This window comes from Colias philodice, chromosome 25 (assembly GCF_061535455.1).
Source record: "Colias philodice isolate Cphi_HAF_F1 chromosome 25, ilColPhil1 Martin Lab GWU primary, whole genome shotgun sequence".
Taxonomy (NCBI): domain Eukaryota; kingdom Metazoa; phylum Arthropoda; class Insecta; order Lepidoptera; family Pieridae; genus Colias; species Colias philodice.
This window is the reverse complement of record NC_143110.1, coordinates 7074678-7094657: the sequence shown is the minus strand read 5'-3', so window position 1 is coordinate 7094657 and position 19980 is coordinate 7074678. Positions and strand designations below refer to the sequence as shown.

At 34.2% G+C, this 19980-nt stretch overlaps 1 protein-coding gene and 1 non-coding gene across 3 annotated transcripts; both read left to right on the top strand.

Annotated features, from left to right (window-relative positions):
* The first annotated feature begins 1056 nt into the window (after positions 1 to 1056).
* Positions 1057 to 16472, top strand: LOC149477479 (uncharacterized). Of its 2 annotated transcripts, XM_089710955.1 has the most exons (21): positions 1057 to 1177; positions 1542 to 1871; positions 2120 to 2301; positions 2510 to 2588; positions 2851 to 3081; positions 3700 to 3836; positions 4169 to 4295; positions 4896 to 5004; positions 5620 to 5736; positions 6349 to 6452; positions 6994 to 7110; positions 7469 to 7594; positions 8098 to 8205; positions 9535 to 9681; positions 10076 to 10171; positions 10893 to 10999; positions 11822 to 11969; positions 12518 to 12619; positions 13269 to 13400; positions 15027 to 15167; positions 16353 to 16472. In XM_089710955.1, the coding sequence occupies exons 2-20, from the start codon at positions 1728 to 1730 to the stop codon at positions 15165 to 15167; spliced, it is 2454 nt and encodes an 817-aa protein (XP_089567081.1). In that variant the 5' UTR covers positions 1057 to 1177; positions 1542 to 1727; the 3' UTR covers positions 16353 to 16472. The 2 variants fall into 2 exon arrangements, with proteins under 2 accessions (XP_089567081.1, XP_089567082.1); XM_089710956.1 differs by lacking the exon at positions 5620 to 5736.
* Positions 11450 to 11520, top strand: TRNAG-GCC (transfer RNA glycine (anticodon GCC)). The gene has a single exon. It is a non-coding gene; the product is annotated as a tRNA-Gly (tRNA).
* Positions 16473 to 19980: the final 3508 nt, after the last annotated feature.

The window sequence follows — 19980 nt, the reverse complement described above, 5'->3', positions numbered from 1 at the left end:
TAAATTTTGCCGTAATAATTTTGTCATTAAAACATTAATGAAATAACTTGGTTCCCTGTGGAATGTAATCCCTTGTGTTTTGTTATTTAAAATTGTACTGTTGCGACACCATTTAACCACGCAAGACGGCATTTTAAATATTTTTTGTGAAACAGTGACGCAGTTAATCGGTCGACGGTTCACGACGTAATGGCGGCCGACTAGCTTACTATGGTGAGAGTGTGTGCGTGTTCATTGTCTTTACACGATCGCTAGCTTACTATGGTGGCTTCACGTTGTTTGTTCGTAATACGGCGTCCGTATTTTTTTATACGTCCATGGTTTTATGTAATATACTTAGTACAGTTAAGTGATACAGATAGACAAAAAAGAACACCGAATGAAAGCAAGAAAAAACACAATAAAAATACAATTAAAGTTTGTTTAATCAATCTAAAAATTCAACCGCGAGTGAATAGTAAGAATCACTATCATTATCTCTGACTCTTATTATAAACCCTTCCATTTCTGCAGTTATTCCATCTCGTTTTTTATACTATCTTCCAACACGAATAACATGGTCCGGTCATAGAAGAAATCTCGTCAAGATACTGATTTTGTGTCTTTAAACATTTTGAACGAAACAGATCATTCAATTTTTTTATTATTGCTTGAATAGTTTATAACTGGACTATTGGTATCATCCATGTTACTTGCAAAATAATAAATATTAAACAATGCAATCAAAATGAATAGTATCAAAATATCAAAGTCACACTTAACAATGCATTGAGATATTTCACGTAAACACTCTTGTTTTTCCTTGAAAACTACATCTCTTTCAACTTGTTTCTTTTCAAATTTACTAATCATAGTAAAAAGAACATTTTTTAAGTCGCATTTTAATGTTTTCGTCTCGTTTTCAATTAGAAATCACTAAAATCGCGGAAATAATTTTCACTTTGACATTGACACATCAACAACTCAGGTTTTAATAACAATTACGTAATTATAAGTGTTGCCATATAAATTTTCGACATAAAAAGCCAGTCTCATCTTTCGTTAGCCAAACTCTAGGTATTTGAATCAATTTTATAATTTGCAACGCGCGTCATTCAATCAAGTTTAATATCGAGTTTAATATTATGTATTATCTGTGATCAAGCCGACCAACCAATAGAGAGCCAGAAGCGCTCACGTCTAATGGCTGGTTCACACTTTGATTAGTGCGAGTGCAGGTGATGAGTAGTACTACGTGTGGACAGCGACTGTTTAGTGCGAGTGTTTAGTAGGCTGTGTAGTAAAGTGAATAGAAGCGTGTTCTATTTTTTTGCGAGTGGACTGCGAGTAGCCACGTCCCGCGCGCCCTCCCTTCCCCCTCACTCGCAGCGTGCCTGCACTCGCACTAATCACCTTCACTCGCAGTCAATTGGACACTACTCGCACTACACACCTGCACTCGCACTAATCACCTGCACTCGCAGTCAATTGGACACTACTCGCACTACACACCTGCACTCGCACTAATCACCTGCACTCACACTAATCAAAGTGTGAACCAGCCATAATAAACTGTCAAAAATCAAAAGAAACAGTTGAAATTAAAATCGTGTGTTATTCATTTTTGTATTGTATATTTAGTGAATATTTTTTGATGGATATTGGGCAATTGAAACTTGTTAATTGCATGGTGTTTTAATGGTTGTGATTTTTCATAACTTTTTGTGTGAACATTATTTTATATAACTATGGAAGTCGACGGTGAGGGATGGAATACAAATCCTTCCGATGGCTCAAAATTTGGACATTTGAAAGCGTTTGTGACCGCAGCTCGTGAATTTGAGACCACTCACAGTGAATCTGCGATTAATTTGATGACTAGATATTTAGGGGTAAGTTATTTAATGAATTTCAGGCTAATACATTGTTGTTTTATCTAAATTACTTATGAATATTTAGACGAAAAAAAAGAAGCGATGTGTATTCCTTTTCGTGTTATCTAAATAAAATATCACGCAGCACAATTATTTCTAATTTATATACTAAATTAAGTGTTGATATAATTTTGAGCAATAAAATACAGCTTCGTAACAAAATTACTTTATAAACTTTTATTTAAACAGTATGAAACGTTCCTCAGTTAATAGCATCATCCTGTGACCTATCTATATTCTCGCCGGGTCGTTCTGAAGTGTGTGCGTTCTTCAGTTCACTATGGAGGGTGATGTGCGATGGCCGAGGGCCGCACTGGGCTGGTGTGGCAGTGTTAGCGAGGGCTTGTATAGAACCAAGTGCGAGGCATGCCCTTACACATACTTATAAGTGAGTATGACAACACTTTTATTTTTGCAAAGTTTTACAACCAGTTTTGAATAATTAGTTTTGTTGGTTGTGCTCAGTTTGGTACTTTTAAGTTTAACTACTATTATTGTAGAATTTATTTTAGCTTTACTCTAAATCTTTAATACTATTATAAAGCTGTAGAGTTTGTTGTTGAGATATTAGTAATCAATTTCATATAAAATTTCAGATTTATGCCAATTCTGTCTCGTCTACTGACAGACACAATATCAAATGATAAGAAAATAAAACTACTGTCTGTGATGCAGGTTTGTGAAATTTTCTAATTATTTTTTCATTCAAATTAATTTAGTTCATAGTTATATTTTAATAAGATACATTTAAGTATTATTAAGTATTATAATTTCTCAACTTCTAAATGGGTTTAATAATTGACTGTTCTGCCTTCTGTTCTTTGCTTATTCATTTTTCTTCATCAGTAAATTAACCCTAACTTGTAATACAAACCTCATCATTGCACCAAGGAGGCAAAAATATGTATTATTCATAAATTACCTGTACTATCCTCAGGACATCTCATACGGAATAAAAATAAGCTGGCAAGAGTCATATCTGTCAGAATTAATGAAGACGTTAACCAATTGGATAGTACAACCGATGGTAGAACCTCAACACAGAACGATCAGTCACAAGTCACTTACTGTACTGGTGAATGTATGCTATGGGAACTTGCCGGCGATATACGCGTTGATGAGAACGGTGGATACTAAGGAGTTTGTAGTGCACTTGATTAGTTTGAAGGTGAGCAATCAGTTGAAACAGTCAAACATTTTGTTTTAAAAATAATTATCCCATCTATTATTATGAATTAAAACTTATTAAAACACTCTGGATTCCTGTGATTTTTCATCTATCTTTTCCATTATTTAATGTTATGTTACGTCTTGCACACAATATGGCATAAGCTTAATTATTGTATCATATAGTAAGCATACTTTGTGTGGATAATTATAAAGTGTTTGTTGTTGTAAAGTATTCAAAACGTCAGTATTATAATTTCCGAAGAGGCATCTTGCGTTGCTAACTCATGCACTCTAGAACTTTTTATTCAATGGACTATAAGCATAAGGATTAAAATGTACCACTGGAAGATACTTGTTCCCACGACACAGGGAATCCTAGTGTGGGAGCAAGGGTTTTCAAATTCTATGCATCTTATATTTTTTGGAAATAAAGTTTATTGTTTATTAATTATTGTTTATAATGTGTCTATACTAATATTATAAAGCTGAAGAGTTTGTTTGTTTGAACACACTAATCTCAGATCAAAGATTCAAGCATACATAGGGACATAGGGACAGAGAAAGCGACTTTGTTTTATACTATGTAGTGATAATGATAATATAATATTTCTTGCAGGACGGTGGTTACGGCGGTGTAGAAGTGTGTCGGTTACTACTATGCCTGTCTAGTGCAACTCGCGGCACGGCCACTCAGCCGGCGCACGTGCACAGCTATCTGTGTTGCACTATGCGCACTTTCACTAAAGCTATAGTGTGAGTGTTGTGTTGGTGTTAAGTGTTATATGTATAGGTGTTGGTGTTAAGTGTTGTATAAATGTTCTTGTTTGGGGTTTGTTTATTGTATAAAGGAGAAATAGTGTAATTAAGGAGGTCTTTTAGTGTGTCACTTGTATTAGGTTTTAAGTGTTTTATAGGTGTTGGTAAAAATAAAAATAAAAAATAACCTGCTAAAATAAGTGAACCGTTATATTAGTATTACAATAAAAACGATAGTTACGAATAACAAATTCAACACTCACTATTTAAATATTTTTTTAATTTTTATACACCTCTAGTAAAATTAACATTTGTTTCATTATTTCCAGAGAAAGAGACGAAACGCAACTTTTGCACGCATACACGTTTATAAACGACCTGTGTTCTGACGACAATCTAAAGAATTATGTGCTCACATATCCACACTTTAGTAACTCGCTGAGTGACGCTTTGAAGGTAATTTTTTAAGTTTATTTAAATACTAGCTTTCCACCCGCAGCTTCGCCCGCGCAGTCAAAGAAAAACCCGCATAGTTCCCGTTCCCGTTGGATTTCCGGGATAAAACTTATCCTATTTCCCGGAGTAAAAAGTAGCCTATGTCCTTTCTCGGGTATCAAAATATCTCTATACCAAATTTCATGCAAATTGGTTCAGTAGTTTAGGCGTGATTAAGTAACAGACAGACAGACAGAGTTACTTTCGCATTTATAATATTAGTATGGATGTATTTCATTTAATAAATGATTTTTATAGTCAACTAGCGGTCCGCCCCGGCTTCGCCCGTGGTACATATTTACGTTTTCTCTACATAAAAACCATCGCCGTACTTCAAGGAATATAATAAAAAAAGAATTGTCGAAATCGGTTCAGCCGTTCTCAAGTTATGCGCTTACCAACACATGCGATTCATTTTTATATATAAGATTCGGTATTGAAACACGCGGGTACATACATTTTTTAATAATGAAATATAATTTAGTTTTAATTGAAAAAAATAAAGATGTTAGACCTTTTTAAAGTCAAGCTATGCTGAATTTAAAACTATTATTTTATTAGGATGCAGACATTTTATGTAGACCTGTTCCCGAAGAATCTGGCGAGCCAGAAACAGCAGCTGGCTGCTTGAGAAATGTACTCAAGTTCCTCACTGTTCTAGTCAATTTGGGTAAGCATTTTATTCATTTTTTTTACCATAATATTAACTTGTATAAAGTAGATCCATCTGTTAGTAGAGTAAAAACTTAATATTTTTGTATTATGAGTTATTTAATAGAATAGGCATATTTTGTTCAATCTTAATAGGATTGTGTGAATGAGAGTTTTTATTAGAAATTTACATCGATTCATTCCTGGTGTTGTTCCTAACTAAGGAAAAATATTGGTAAAAAGTATAATATAGTCATAGACATACAATAAACAACTAACACTCTCATCACACAAGCACAATCACATAAAAAATTGTCCGATGCAAAACTCTACCTACGCGTCGATTAGGCAGAGTTAGCGTATATAATCTTGAAATTGATATTTTTGGTTTTATTGCATTCAAATGCTTTTTTTTTCAGCCACTCGTGAATTCAAATTCACGAGTGGCTGTGTGGTCAGGCATCCGCCCCGGAATGGCGCGAAAGGATGCGGGTTCGAGTCCCGCCTCGTGATCGAATTTTTTCTATTCTTTATAAATTTATATGTATATCATCTTTCATCATCAGTATTATTCATCCACAAAGTAAGGTTTAAGTAGTAAATTCAAATAAATACCATATAATATATTGAACAGATCTATACACACTGCGGTGTCATCACAATCAACTCGTCTGTCTTTGCATGAAGGCCAGTCGGGTGTGCCTGCCAGAGGCTTTGGATTTATTTGCAGCTATCGTTACACAATACAGAGGTAAATATATATGACTAGCTTTCCGCCCGCGGCTTCGCCCGCGTTTTCAAAGAAAAGCCGCATAGTTCCCGTTCCCGTGGGATTTCCGGGATAAAACCTATCCTATGTGTTAATCCAAGTTACCGTCTATATGTATGCTAAATTTCATTGTAATCGGTTCAGTAGTATTTGCTTGAAAGAGTAACAAACATCCATACATCCATACTTACAAACTTTCGCCTTTATAATAGTAGTAGGATTGAAATAAGTTAGTATGGTACTTGGCTTTTTAAACTTTTAGTTAATGTTGATAAGAGTCTATCCCAAATCATAAATTAGAAACAATGTTAAAATAACAAAGAGCGTGTGTGCCGAGCACACGTGTCAGAAGTGAAACTTCTTTGGCAAGATTCAGAGATACCAAAATCGTCGCCCTACACCCTGACGTGACGGTATTGCCATGACGTGACCTTAATTTTACTCAAAACGCGCTCAAGAATTTTCACTTCAATAAAATATGACAATGCTCATAAGAATACACGTCTTTATATACACAAGCGAAAGCTTAGTGGGATTAGATCGTGCCCTTTCTTAAATTGTACTGAAATATTTATATTTATTTTTCTGTTTCAGAGGAAGGTCGGTTACCGCAAGAGTTAATATCAGCGTTGAATGATGGATTGCCAGCTCTGTTAGTACCACCGGCTTTAGAACCAGGCAAGGCTGGGTTGCAATGGGTGAGATTTTTTTTTGGAAATCAATATATATATAAAACTCAAAGGTGACTGATATAGTGATCTATCAACGCACAGCCCAAACCACTGGACGTATCGGGCTGAAATTTGGCATGCAGGTAGATGTTAGGATGTAGGTATCCGCTAAGAAAGGATTTCCCGAAATTCTTGCGGGAACGGGGAAAAACGGGGATGCACATACAAAGTCGTGGGCGGAAGCTAGTTAACATAGTAATTTCATTAATTTAACAAAAATTTCGTATCAAAACATATGTACTCTGTTTTTGACTACATTTCACACCTATTTAACTAATCAATATACAATAGAGAAGAAATTCCCTTGAAAATCAGTCTAGCAGTTACATTGATCAGCAGAAGCAAAGGGACGAATTAAACATGTGAAAATTACAACTACCGACATTTTTGCTTAACATTTTAATGTCTATAAAATAATCTAATATACCGCCCGAACTGAGAACCTCCTTTTTTTGAAGTCTGTTAAAAATATAACAAACAATTTAAATTTTTATTATATTCATTACAGTTGCAAGTAGTAGGTGCGTTGTGTGAAACGAGTGAGACGCAAGAGCGAGTTTTACAAGAGGTCACTCCGGACTCATTAGAGGATACACTGTATGGAGTGTTGCAGTATACTTCACAGGTAGTTATAATTTCAAATAATTTATACACACATAATTTTTAATTACTTTTCAGTTCTAATAAAATATTTATGCGCAGTATTTAGTGCCACCGGGTTAGATAGAAAAATTAATATTCTATTGGTATAAGTTTTTATAAAAACATTTAAAGTAATAAACGTCGTTGAACATCTTTCAACTTGCTATTGCTTTCTTATTTATTTTGGAAATTTTTTAGTCCAATTATCCCTTATATATAACCTAACCAATGATCATGCAACCAATAGGTATATACAGAAAATTATTATTTAATTCTTTTTTTTCACATACTGAATGGTCCAGTAGACATAATATCCATAAAATGTATTTTTTAAATTCCAGAACGGTCCCGTAGGTATCGAAGTATCGCAACAAGCGGTGGTAGTGGCTTGTCGCGCGACTTTGTCTCTTGCACCTTTAGATAGCCAATGGGAAGCTGTGTTGAACAGAATGCTGGCTCATCATCAGGTGAGTGATTTTTATAATTTAATGTGCAGCCAAAATTATTATTATAATTTTTTATATTTTTATTATTAGTCATAGCTTCGTGTAATCGGAAGCTTTTGATAGAACTGATAAGCTTGAATTACAACAATACAGAGTCAATTAAGGCTTTTTTTTTATTCTTATCTATACTAATATTATAAAGCTGAAGAGTTTGTTTGTTTGAACGCGCTAATCTCAGGAACTACTGGTCCGGTTTGAAAAATTATTTCGGTGTTAGATAGCCCATTTATCGAGGATAACTATAGCCTATATATCATCACGCTAAGACCAACAGGAGCCGAGCAATGCGGGTAAAACCGCAGGGCACAGCTAGTTGATGATATACACATAGGGGTTTTACACAGTTTGAGAGTCAGACTTTATTGTGCTGCAAAATGTATTAACAATATTTGTATTGTTTGTTTTTTATTTATTTTTTATTTGTACATAATATTTTGAATGTTCATTCACATTTTTTCCCTTAGGTTCGAAAACTGCTATGTACGGGTCTAACGAGTAACAACGCGACACGAAGGAAACAGATATTACAATTGGTCAAACATCATTACTTCCCATCTGATCAGATGAATCAGGTGAGTTTACTAATATTATAATAGTTAGATTTGTATAAATTTCATTATTTGATTAATAAGTAATAACTCAGGCCCCGGAACCACAGACACAATAGAAAATCTATTGTGTCGTGGACCGATCGGGCCGTTCGGGGCTCAATGGGTTAATTATACTGCATATTTATTTATTTATCAATTCTTTATTGCACTTAAAGAGAATAAAAAAGAAATACAGACACTTAAATATAGCTTAAACTAAGTACAAATGGCGGTCTTATCGCTTTAGAGCGATTTCTTCCAGACAACCATATTGTGACTATGCTAAAAGTTCTTTTCAGAGTAGAATGACGGTTGAATTCTAAGGTTTTTTGTACTCACTAAACAACAAACAGATAATACTAATGAAGCATCTATACTATTAGAATAAATCTGAATTGTTTTTATGATTTTTTCAGTTTAGTTTGATTATGGTATTCTAAAAACATATGGTTCAGTTTCACAAAAATATTTACATATACTATGTATATAGCTATACTATCATGTGAGTGAAACCGTTGGACACACCTAGCTTTATAAATTACAATCTATTATTATTTATTACTATTTACATATTAATCCTAAACTATAATCTATACTAATATTATAAAGCTGAAGAGTTTGTTTGTATGTTTGTTTGTTTGTTTGAACGCGCTAATCTCAGACACTTCTGGTCCGATTTGAAAAATTCTTTCGGTGTTAGATAGCCCATTTATCGAGGAAGGTTATAGGCTATGTATCATCACCCTAAGACCAACAGGAGCGGAGCAATGCGGGTGAAACCGCGGGGAACAGCTAGTCTACTATATAAAAATAAGTCGGGTTTTCCTTCCTGACGCTATAACTCCAGAACGCACGAACCGATTTCCACGGTTTTGCATTCGTTGGAAAGGTCTCGGGCTCCTTGAGGTTTATAGCAAAGCAAATGTGTCTCTGGTGGCGAATCGGAGTTCGCCGGGTTTGCTATTTATCTAATACTAGGTTTCCGCCCGCGGCTTCGCCCGCGCAGTCAAAGAAAAACCCGCATAGCTCCCGTTCTCGTGGGATTTCCGGGATTTCGTCATTTTCCCGGGATAAAAACTATGTCCTTTCTCGGGTATCAAAATATCTCTATACCAAATTTCATGCAAATCGGTTCAGTAGTTTAGGCGTGATTGAGTAACAGACAGACAGACAGAGTTACTTTCGCATTTATAATATTAGTATGGATATAGATAAATTACAATAATCTAACAATTTTGTTAGGTTTCCTCTTCATGCTGCTTTTATAAAATAAATAACTATTTATCTAATTATAATGTATTATTTATACAGGTATTCAGCGAGCACATATCAACCCCAGAGCCACAAGTTACAGATATATCTCAATCAGACACAGAAACACTGTCATTGTCTCCCGCACAAAGGATAGCAGTCGATGAATTAGTGGCTAAATTAACTGCTAAATTGGATGAAGGCAAGGTAAGTACATTTTATAATTTAAATTTAAATATAGACATAGATATTTATTACATTTTTTTCGCATCTAAAAAAAAAATATGAGTATAACTAACTGAATATAAAGTAAGTATCTGTAAGGTTTTCAGTGCTGGCAAAGTACGACTTTGACTAAACATGGAATTTTTATAATGAATATTAAATATCAAATTAATAAGTGAATGGAATCATAAACAAAATCCATGATCACAAACTTATTTTGATTGTCTTTTGGGCACAAAGAATATTATGTTTTCACTATTTTATGTTAAACATGTTTTATTCCTAAAATCGAGATTCGTTAGACGTTAAATTACTTAACATACACAAATAAATATTTAATATTTTTTTCCATTATATTCAATGTTTTATTTTGCAGATATCGGATATAGCTACATCAAGTGTGATGGAGTTATATGGATATAAAATCACATGTTTGGAACAGAGGCTGCACTCACATTCTGTCGCTTTGCAGGTAATTTTTATTTATTTCTATGATTAATCTGTAACATTTTATGTAGACTTGTGGTTGAAATTTGTTTATGGACACTATTCATCTCTAGCTGTAACTCACGATAAATATTTAATTCCATTCAAATAATATGAAATCCTTCAAATATTTTCAGCCTAGTGTTTATTTAAATAAAAGTATGTTTTAATTACCTAAAATGCACATCTACATCATGAGTTATGTAAATTGATGGATGTCGGTGGCATAAAGAAATAATCCATACTAATATTATAAATGCGAAAGTAACTCTGTCTGTCTGTCTGTTACTCAATCACGCCTTAACTACTGAACCAATTTGCATGAAATTTGGTATAGAGATATTTTGATACCCGAGAAAGGACATAGGATAGGTTTTATCCCGGAAATCCCACGGGAACGGGATTTCTTTGAAAACGCGGGCGAAGCCGCGGGCGGAAAGCTAGTACACTATAAATTATTTATCATAATATGTATATATTTTTGACGTGACAACGTCTTATAATTCGATAGAGCCGGCTGCACGCACGAAAAAACATGACTCATGCGGCGTTACCTCGCTCTGAGGCGTTCCATGTAAGGCTTGAAGTGCAAGCGAGAGCGCGGAACGAGCGACAAAGAAGCACAATTGGACGTTGTCACGTTCAACTATCGTCAGTAAACCGACTTTACAGACAACCAATTTTTAATTAAAAATTAATTTATACAGGGTGCTACAGAACACATGGCGTCTCTACAACACGCACTAGCGCTATTGCAAGCGACGAATTCGTCGCAACAGGACGTCCTGTATACAACGCAGATGCAAACGGAAAAGTAATTAATTGTCTTATTATTTTATTGTTCTACTAGCGGTCCGCCCCGGCTTCGCCCGTGGTACATATTTCGCAATAAAAGGTAGCCTATGTTCATTCTCAGGGTCTAAATATTATCTGTGCCAAATTTCATCAAAATTGGTCCAGTAGTTTATGCGTGAAAACAATACATACATACAAACCTTTCCTCTTTATAATATTAGTATAGAAAAACATGAAATAGCAGTGTCTTTTTGAGATTTCTTATTGTTCTAAACATGGAAAAACATGGAATATGAGAAATATGTCCTAAATGTCCATTTTTATGTGTCTGTATACATTCGTGTTAGAAAGGCGGAATGGGAAAAGATAAAATGGCCCATAGAGATAGATTATGGCACTATAATAATGTTTTTAAATAATTTAGTTCAAAAGATGCATATGAATGATTATTTGAACTAGTAAGTCATAAGCATCGGTGGTTCAGTGGTAGAATGCTCGCCTGCCACGCGGGCGGCCCGGGTTCGATTCCCGGCCGATGCAATAATACCTTTTGCCTTTTTATTTTTTTCTCTATACATTCCCGTATAATTCTTTTATAATATTTGACAATTATTCACATAAATTTTTACGCGATATTATTTTTTTTTTAAACTTTGAGTGAAACTTTTTTATCGGGGTTGGACAAAAATTTAGTGTAACATTTTTGCGTTACGCCGTACGCGTGACATTTTTGCGTTACGCCATACTCGTGACATTTTTGAGGTCATAAAGAAGTTTCACTTCTTACGTGTGTACTCTAGTACACGTATGCATTTATTTTTATTTTTATAACTTTTTTTAGACACAAAAAGACGATAGAAGACCTCCACAAGCAATTGGAAGACGCGGAAACTACGTTGCGCGGTTACAGAGCAAGATTGGCGGCGGAAAAACTAGAAAAAGAAAACCAAAAGGAGAATTTGCAAAAAGAGTTTAGACAGCAGTTGGCAGTGAGTGTATTTTTGTTACAGCGCCATCTAGTGTGAAGTAGGTTATAAATTTTTGGTGTTAGCGCCATCTAGTGAGGAGGTTCATAAAAATTTTGTTTTTAGCGCCATCTAGCGTGCAGTAAGCATAAACAAATTTTGTTGAAGCGCCATCTAGTGTTAAGTAAGTTCATAAAGAGTTGGTTTTAGCGCCATCTAGTGAGCAGTAGGTTTATAAAGTTTTGGTTACAGCGCCATCTAGTGATAAGTAGGTTAGACAAGAATTTTTGGTTTTAGCGCCATCTAGTGAGCAGTAGGTTTATAAAGTTTTGGTTTTAGCGCCATAGCATAGGTTTTAAAGAATTTTTGTTTCTGCGCCATATTGTGATTTGTGAACGAAAGAATTGATTTTTTTAATCACACGGAAGAAGCTTATAGTTATTAATTTTTATAATTATTGCCCTGGATATTTCACACTACTAACTCACCTATCCAAGTTATCTACTAATCAATTTTAAATTTTTTAAATAATTATAAATTGTTGTACTCACTAATAATAATTCGTTTTACAGACATTTGAAAGCGAAATGAAAGTTCGAGAAAGGGAAGCGGAGGAGAGATTCAAGCAAGCAGAGTCGGAGTATAAGGCGTTACAAAAGAAATTAGAACAGCAGGTAATACTCATTTGTATAAGAGCTTTTAATATAATTGAATTTTATAAATAACCTTTTAACAGTAATAAAAAAGACGTGTGTCACTCGGGGACTGCTACGGTAAAGCTATTGCATGCTATGCCTTCAAGCCACACCTCCGTGCCCGTCCCCGTGGGGAGCGTGAGGTTTTTCGTTACGGAATTTCTGTATTCGGTCCCCGCGCTCAAGGCCCGCGATAGAAGCTATGCAATAGCTTAAAAATTCAAATAATTCTTTGTTTCGAGAAGTTAAACAATTACATATTATATCAATTAATACTAATTTGATATTTAACACCACCATTTTCATTTGAGCATAGCAAAAATGTGTATTGTTCAGATAAATATGAAGGAAGGAAAAGGTTAAAATTAAAAGTCAATAAAAGATAGATAAAGAAAAAAAAGACGGGTTGCACTGGGGGAGTGCCGGCAGAAGTGAAAACTTGATTATTAACGTTGAGCATGTTTGATATCCATCCGTCTTACGCTTTTTCGATCAGGCCACGTGTCCTGATGCGAGTTTAAGATTTTATACCCATTACAGAAAAAGTGCTTAACGCCGCTAAAGAAGTTTTCACTTCAAAAAAAATTATTGTGTCTGTGGTAATATAATTTTTCTTTAATTATTATAGATGAACAAAAACAGCGAATTGGCGGGAGTGTTGATAAAATTCGAGGAGCGAGTCAAACAACGGGATAAAAAGTTGGAAGAATGTGGCAACACTGCCGCCGCTTTAAGACGAGATATAGAGCAAAGGGATAGTGTGAGTAGTTTAATTTTATTTATATACTAGCTGTGCCGCGCGGTTTCACCCGCATTACTCCGCTCCTGTTGGTCTTAGCATAATGATATATAGCCTATATTACTCGTGGATAATGTAGCTTTCGAATGGTGAAAAAATTTTTAAAATCGGTCCAGTAGTTGAGCCTATTCATTATAATCAAACAAACAAACAAAGTTTTCCTCTTTATAATATTAGTGTAGAAATAGGATTGTAAATGGTAACTGTGGTCTAGTTACCCTACAATTTGTAATGTTGGTAATAAAATGGGTTATTTTGTATGTTTTCTTTATTGATTGTAAATTAATTGTATGAAATTTGCTTTTCCAATATGATCATTTTATGTGAAAAAATGTATTGATATCAAGTTTTGTACATAAATCATTATTTCATGCAGCAGTTGTTATTAGAGAATTATAACCATAAGCTACATGTAAGAATCACTACATAGTATAAAACAAAGTCGCTTTCCCTGTCCCTATGTCCCTATGTCCCTATGTCCCTTTGTACGCTTAAATCTTTGAAACTACGCAACGGATTTTGATGCGGTTTTTTTTAATAGATAGAGTGATTCAAGAGGAAGGTTTATATGTATAATAACATCCATTAAATAGTGGAGAAGTACTGTTGTTTTTGAGGTTTCTAATGTGATGTCGTAAAAAATTACATTTATTCCGCTTACATTGCAAACGCAGGCTGAACCCTACGAGTTTTATCAAAATAATGTACTAAGTATTATACACATTGAAAAGGTCTACAGAAAAGTCCGCGATGGTATATGACTATCTCTTATGGATAACCCACAATAACTTTTTTTTGTCATTTACTTTTTACGACAAATAATGGCTAATTTTCGAAGCGATTTTAACCAATACAGCATTAATCCTTAACCAATTAAATACCTTGAATACATTGTTCATTTAATATAGATCTATATGGCCCTTTACACCGTATGATTTAAGTGAATATTTTCGAAGATATTACAGATTTAAAAATTGCGGGACGTAGCGTTTGCGGCCGCCCGGCTATGTATTTTATACCCGTGCGATGCCGGAGCCGACCGCTATATTTTTATACCTATACAACGTTCACAATTTTTCTGTAGTGTATTTAGTATCAGCATTGCACCCGTGCGAAGCCGGGGCGGGTCGCTAGTTATTAAAATAAAATAATAAAATAAAGTATGATGAGACAAGGTTGTTATATTTATCTTTGCATCTAAAAAAATTATAAAAATTATGCTTTTCAACAACCAAAAAGAAAAATAGGAAAAAATTAAAAGTTCTAAGTTAATTGACTGACCAGTTGGCTAGGTTGGTAGTGGCCCTGCCTTCCAAGCCAGAGGTCGTGGGTTCGATTCCCACCCGGAGCAAATATTTGTGTGATGAACATAGATGTTTGCTCTGTGTCTGGGTGTTAATTATCTATATAAGTATTTATTTTAAAATTATATATATGTATGTTTATCAGCCATCTGGTTTCTATAACAAAAGCGAAAGCTTAGTATGGGATCAGATTGTGCCGTGTGTGAAAATTGTCCTGAAATATTTATTTATTATATTTTATCTATTAATTAATTAAATGCTTTAATAATATTTCCTACTACAGATGATAAAACAACTAGAGAAGACGGTAGTAGAAAGAGAGAACAGACTGTACCAAGTTACAACACAGTTGGAGGAAATGAAGCGAGTACAAGAGATGGTCGCCAAACTGATGAGCAAGAGCACAAATAACGCTTCTAATTAGGTATATTAATATTTTCTTTATTTATAAGCTGTGCCCCGTGGTTTTACCCGCAGTGCTTGGCTCCTATTGGTCTAAGCGAGATATATGGCGAGATATATTCGCCCGTGCGCATATTTCGCAATAAAAGGTAGCCCATGTTCTTTCTCAGGGTCTAAAGATTGTCTGTGCCAAATTTCATCAAAATCGGTTGAGAGGTTTAAGCGGGAAAGCGTAACAGACAGACAGACAGATAAACAGACAGAGAGAGTTACTTTCGCATTTATAATATTAGTAGGGAAGTAGGGATATGTTGTCCTGACCTGTTAGTAATATTCAAGCAAAATTTAAAGTGAATCCATGCTTTACCTTTTTATTTTAGCCCGGACACACGTATGTATGTCCTAAAACTTTATAATGAAAAAAAAAGCAATGTTTTAGTGTTTCGGTCGGGGCGAGGTCCTGACAACGTCCCTCCGATATATCTTAATGAAACAGAGTTGGTTAATGTAAATAAATTTAAATATTTGGGGCATTTCGTTACCAGCACTCTGAGTGATGACGAGGATATAGAGAGGGAGAGAAGAAATCTATCAGTTAGGGCAAACATGATAATAAGAAGATTTAAAAAATGTAGTAGGAATGTCAAAAAGCTATTGTTCACAACCTACTATCAGTCATTTTATACAAGTAGCTTATGGGTGAAGCATACACGAAAAACAATGAACACATTTAGAGTACAATATAATAATGCATTCAGGATGTTCATGGGATTGCCACGTTTTTGTAGTGCATCTCATATGTTTGTATTATACAGAGTAGATGATTTTTTATGCTATAATAAGGAAAAAAATTTTTTCAATTAGGGATAGAATTAATAATAAAAATGATAATAGTATTTTAAAAGTTCTCAATAATGTACATAATTTTATCAACAAAAAATGGCTTGTAACTCTTAAATCTAAAAATAAGTATATGTAGTTTTACTAACACTAGAATAAGTACTACTAACAATATATGGGCAATGCTGCCTGATACAAATAAAGAAATAAAAAATAAAAAAAAAATAAAACTATGTTTATGACTTTGATAACGATTGTTGATCATGCCCCAAGTATTTTTTAACAAAATATCCAATGAACAATTTTTTCTTTTCTACGATTTTATTAGATTATATTGTGTATAAACATTTTTTATTTTTATTTTCAGGTAAATCAATTATACAGCCAACGGGAAGAGATCTCTGCGTAATCAATAAATAGAATATATTTTTACAACACAATGTATTTGTTCAAGTCAATATTTTGATACCTTTCATATTGTTATATGTAGACCGGGAGATACTGACACAAAATTTCGAGTCATTTGTAACAAGGATGGCGGTTCTACAGGGGTCTTAGTACGCAATGACAAAAAGAAAAACGATGGTGTGAACGCTGGTACCGGTGGCTTAGTCGCGTGGGCGTTTGTCGAACTCGTCGGAAAAATAGCGAAAGTCAAACGATTTGTAACACAAAAATTTTAGAATTTACCGATAGCCCATAAAAAAGAAGTAGGCGGTAGTGTCATGCCATACTTTTCCGGTGTGACTTACAGCCCGCCATACCGACGCGAATGTGTTGATTTAAATAAAACAATTATTCAACCATTTGTACCAGGCTAACTTTTGCACAGGTAACTATCGTCGTGCAGCCATTTACGAAAATTGCCATGCCATACTTTTCGGACGATTCCAAATGGTCGCCATACCGCCGAAAATCTGCAAAAAATTTTTATTTCGCCAAACTTTTTGTACCAGTATTGCATTTGGATTTTTGGAGAGTATTTGATAAAATGTGACCATTATTATATTTGCCATACTTCTAGTAGGGGGAAAAAGTGCTGTCATACTTGAAAACTTAATTTATTATTAATTTATATAAGTGAAGATTTCCAACACATAGATCTTTGAAATTTTGTATTTATATTTGTTGATCCTCAAACTTACAGGAAAAATAAGTGCCATACTGTTACAAATCGTTTGACTTTCGCTATTTTCCGACGAGTTCGACTAACGCCCACGCGTCTAAGCCGCCGGTACCAGCGTTCACACCATCGTTTTTCTTTTTGTCATTGCGTACTAAGACCCCTGTAGAACCGCCATCCTGTTACAAATGACTCGAAATTTTGTGTCAGTATCTCCCGGTCTAATGATGTCAAATTATGATATGTGAATATAAATGACAATAATTTTAAAATGTGTTTTATTTTATCCAATTTTATTTTCTGTTTGAAATCTAAGAAACTTCAATTTGAGTACATAAGTACGAAAAGATCGTTTTTTTATACACCTAATAGATAAAGGAAGTAGAAAACAACATTGATGATATACACATAATAATTTAGATTGCAAAATATATTAAAAATTCATTCCTTCATTGATCAAAGATTTTCAAGACCCATATCAGAATGTGTCGAAATAAGACGAAATAGTTTTGTTTCAACATCAAGTTCCTTCATATATGTCGCAGGCACTTGATTTCGCCGTTTAAATTTGCTTTAAATGTATTATGCTAAATTTACTTTCAGAGCACCTATTACAAATTTATTTTACGACTAGCTGTGCCCGCGACTTCGTCCGCGTGGAATAGTGACTGCATAGTAGTTACTACTTAACACACAATTATTGAGTAAACACGTCTTGAAACACGTACTATCATATACAACTAAATTATAAGTACTTACACATTATTATAAAGTTAAGAAATAAAATAAATAATAACACAAAAGAACTGTTATAGTAAAATTTATTACTAAACTGAGCTAGGTATAAAACTTAGGTACAGAAGAGTTCAAAATTTCCAGGATGTGGTTATTCTCCCGCTCCCATATTCCTTCTACTTTCACAGACGTTCAACTTTTCCCTTTCACCCCTAGTAAATGGCAGAACCGATTTTGATCTAAACCATGTCTATTGTCTAATCATACCTATATATTATGTACATGTCATATCCTTTCGTTTGGTACTCCATTTGGATTATTTATCCCCACTATCATCTATCCCCACTATCCCCCTAAGGTGCCCTATATGTAATAAACAGATTAACCAATTTTGATAAAACATGACTAATTGTAATTCACACGTCATTTGATATGCCGCTTGATTATATTATTTGACCACATTCGATTATTCATTCCCACTTTTACCGCTATAAATCAATAAATGGATGAACCGATTTTGATTAAATATGCCATACTTCTCACGTCAGGTCATGCCCTTTCATTTGATATGCCACTTGGGTATATTATTTGACAACTTTTATTCCCACTTTTATACCTATATCCAATAAATGGATGAACCAATTTTGATAAAATATGTCTTATTGTACTTTACACGTCATGTCTTTCATTAGATACGTCACTTGAGTATATTTGATAAAATTCATTTATTTATTCCCACTTTTACCCCTATATCAAATAAATGGATGAACCGATTTTGATAAAATTTGACTAATTGTTTCTGACATGTCGTCTATTTTCATTTGATATATCACTTGGGTATAACCTACATTAACAACTAACATTCGTTTTTTTCATTCCCACTTACCCCTATATAATATAATAAACAACTAATGTAACAAAAAAACGCATCTAATTGGTATTACCCGTTAGCGAGCTACGGTGGCACAGACAGACACGCAATACACACATAGCGGATATAACACCCCTCTTTTTGCGTCGGGGGTTAAAAATAATACCTACGACATAATTTCAAAGACCTTTTATATAGAAAATTTACCTAGAAGTAACCATAATGTGTGCAATATTTGTGCAGGTTTTAGACTTATGAGCAAAAATCTAAATAAAGGTCCTTTGACCCCCCCCCCCTACTACCCCCTCAGCATAACCACCCCCCCCCCCACGCTTGGGGACATTCGATATGATCATCTGGACATGTCAAGGAATAACTTTAGCGTATAATTTACGTAATAAAGTAATTCATGTATTAGAATGCCTTAGCAAATGTTCGCTGTGATTACTTAAATGGTCATAACTTTTTTATTTATGAACCGATTGACATGAAATAAACACTAAATGTTAAATGAAGCTTACCACAATATATTAGTGAAAACCGCATCTAAATCGGATAAGCCGTTTCTGAGATTAGCGTGTTCAAACATACAGACAAACAGACAAACCGACAAACAGACAAACAGACAAACAGACAAACAGACAAAAATTTTTTTAACAACAGTTTTGGGTTTGGGATCGATTTAGTAATAACCCCTGCTAATTTTTTTTTACATATTTTCATTGTACAGACACCACTTTTCTAGAATTTTATTATATGATGATGATGATGATGAAGCCCCGCCTAGCGCTTCACGGCGCTCCTATTTCTGTGTAGTTTTCAAATACAGCGCACCTAATTCGAGCTATAAAGCGCTCTTAAAATGACTTTAGATAAATGAATTGTATATTACGTTTTAAAAGAAAACCAAGTTTATGAAGGTAGACAATTTTATTTTCCCTACCAAAGTATAAATTCATCGCGCCAAAATAAACATCAGTTTAGATGTCATGGCCGCAGACGGAACTATATCGGTATAGTCTATAGTCAATGTCAAATGTTATTTTAAAATGACTGTATCACTATGGAGGAAGGAGGACTATCTCTTAAAACTAAAAGTTATCGTATCGTTTAAGAACCTATGGAATTGGCGCGAGAAGAGTGTGTGATATGAATTTAGTAGCACATATTTTTAAACACAATAATATGTTACATGTGTTTTTATTTTCAATGCACTTTCAGTAAGTATATTATAGGGCTGTTGCTCGTCTCGGACGCGTTCGTTAG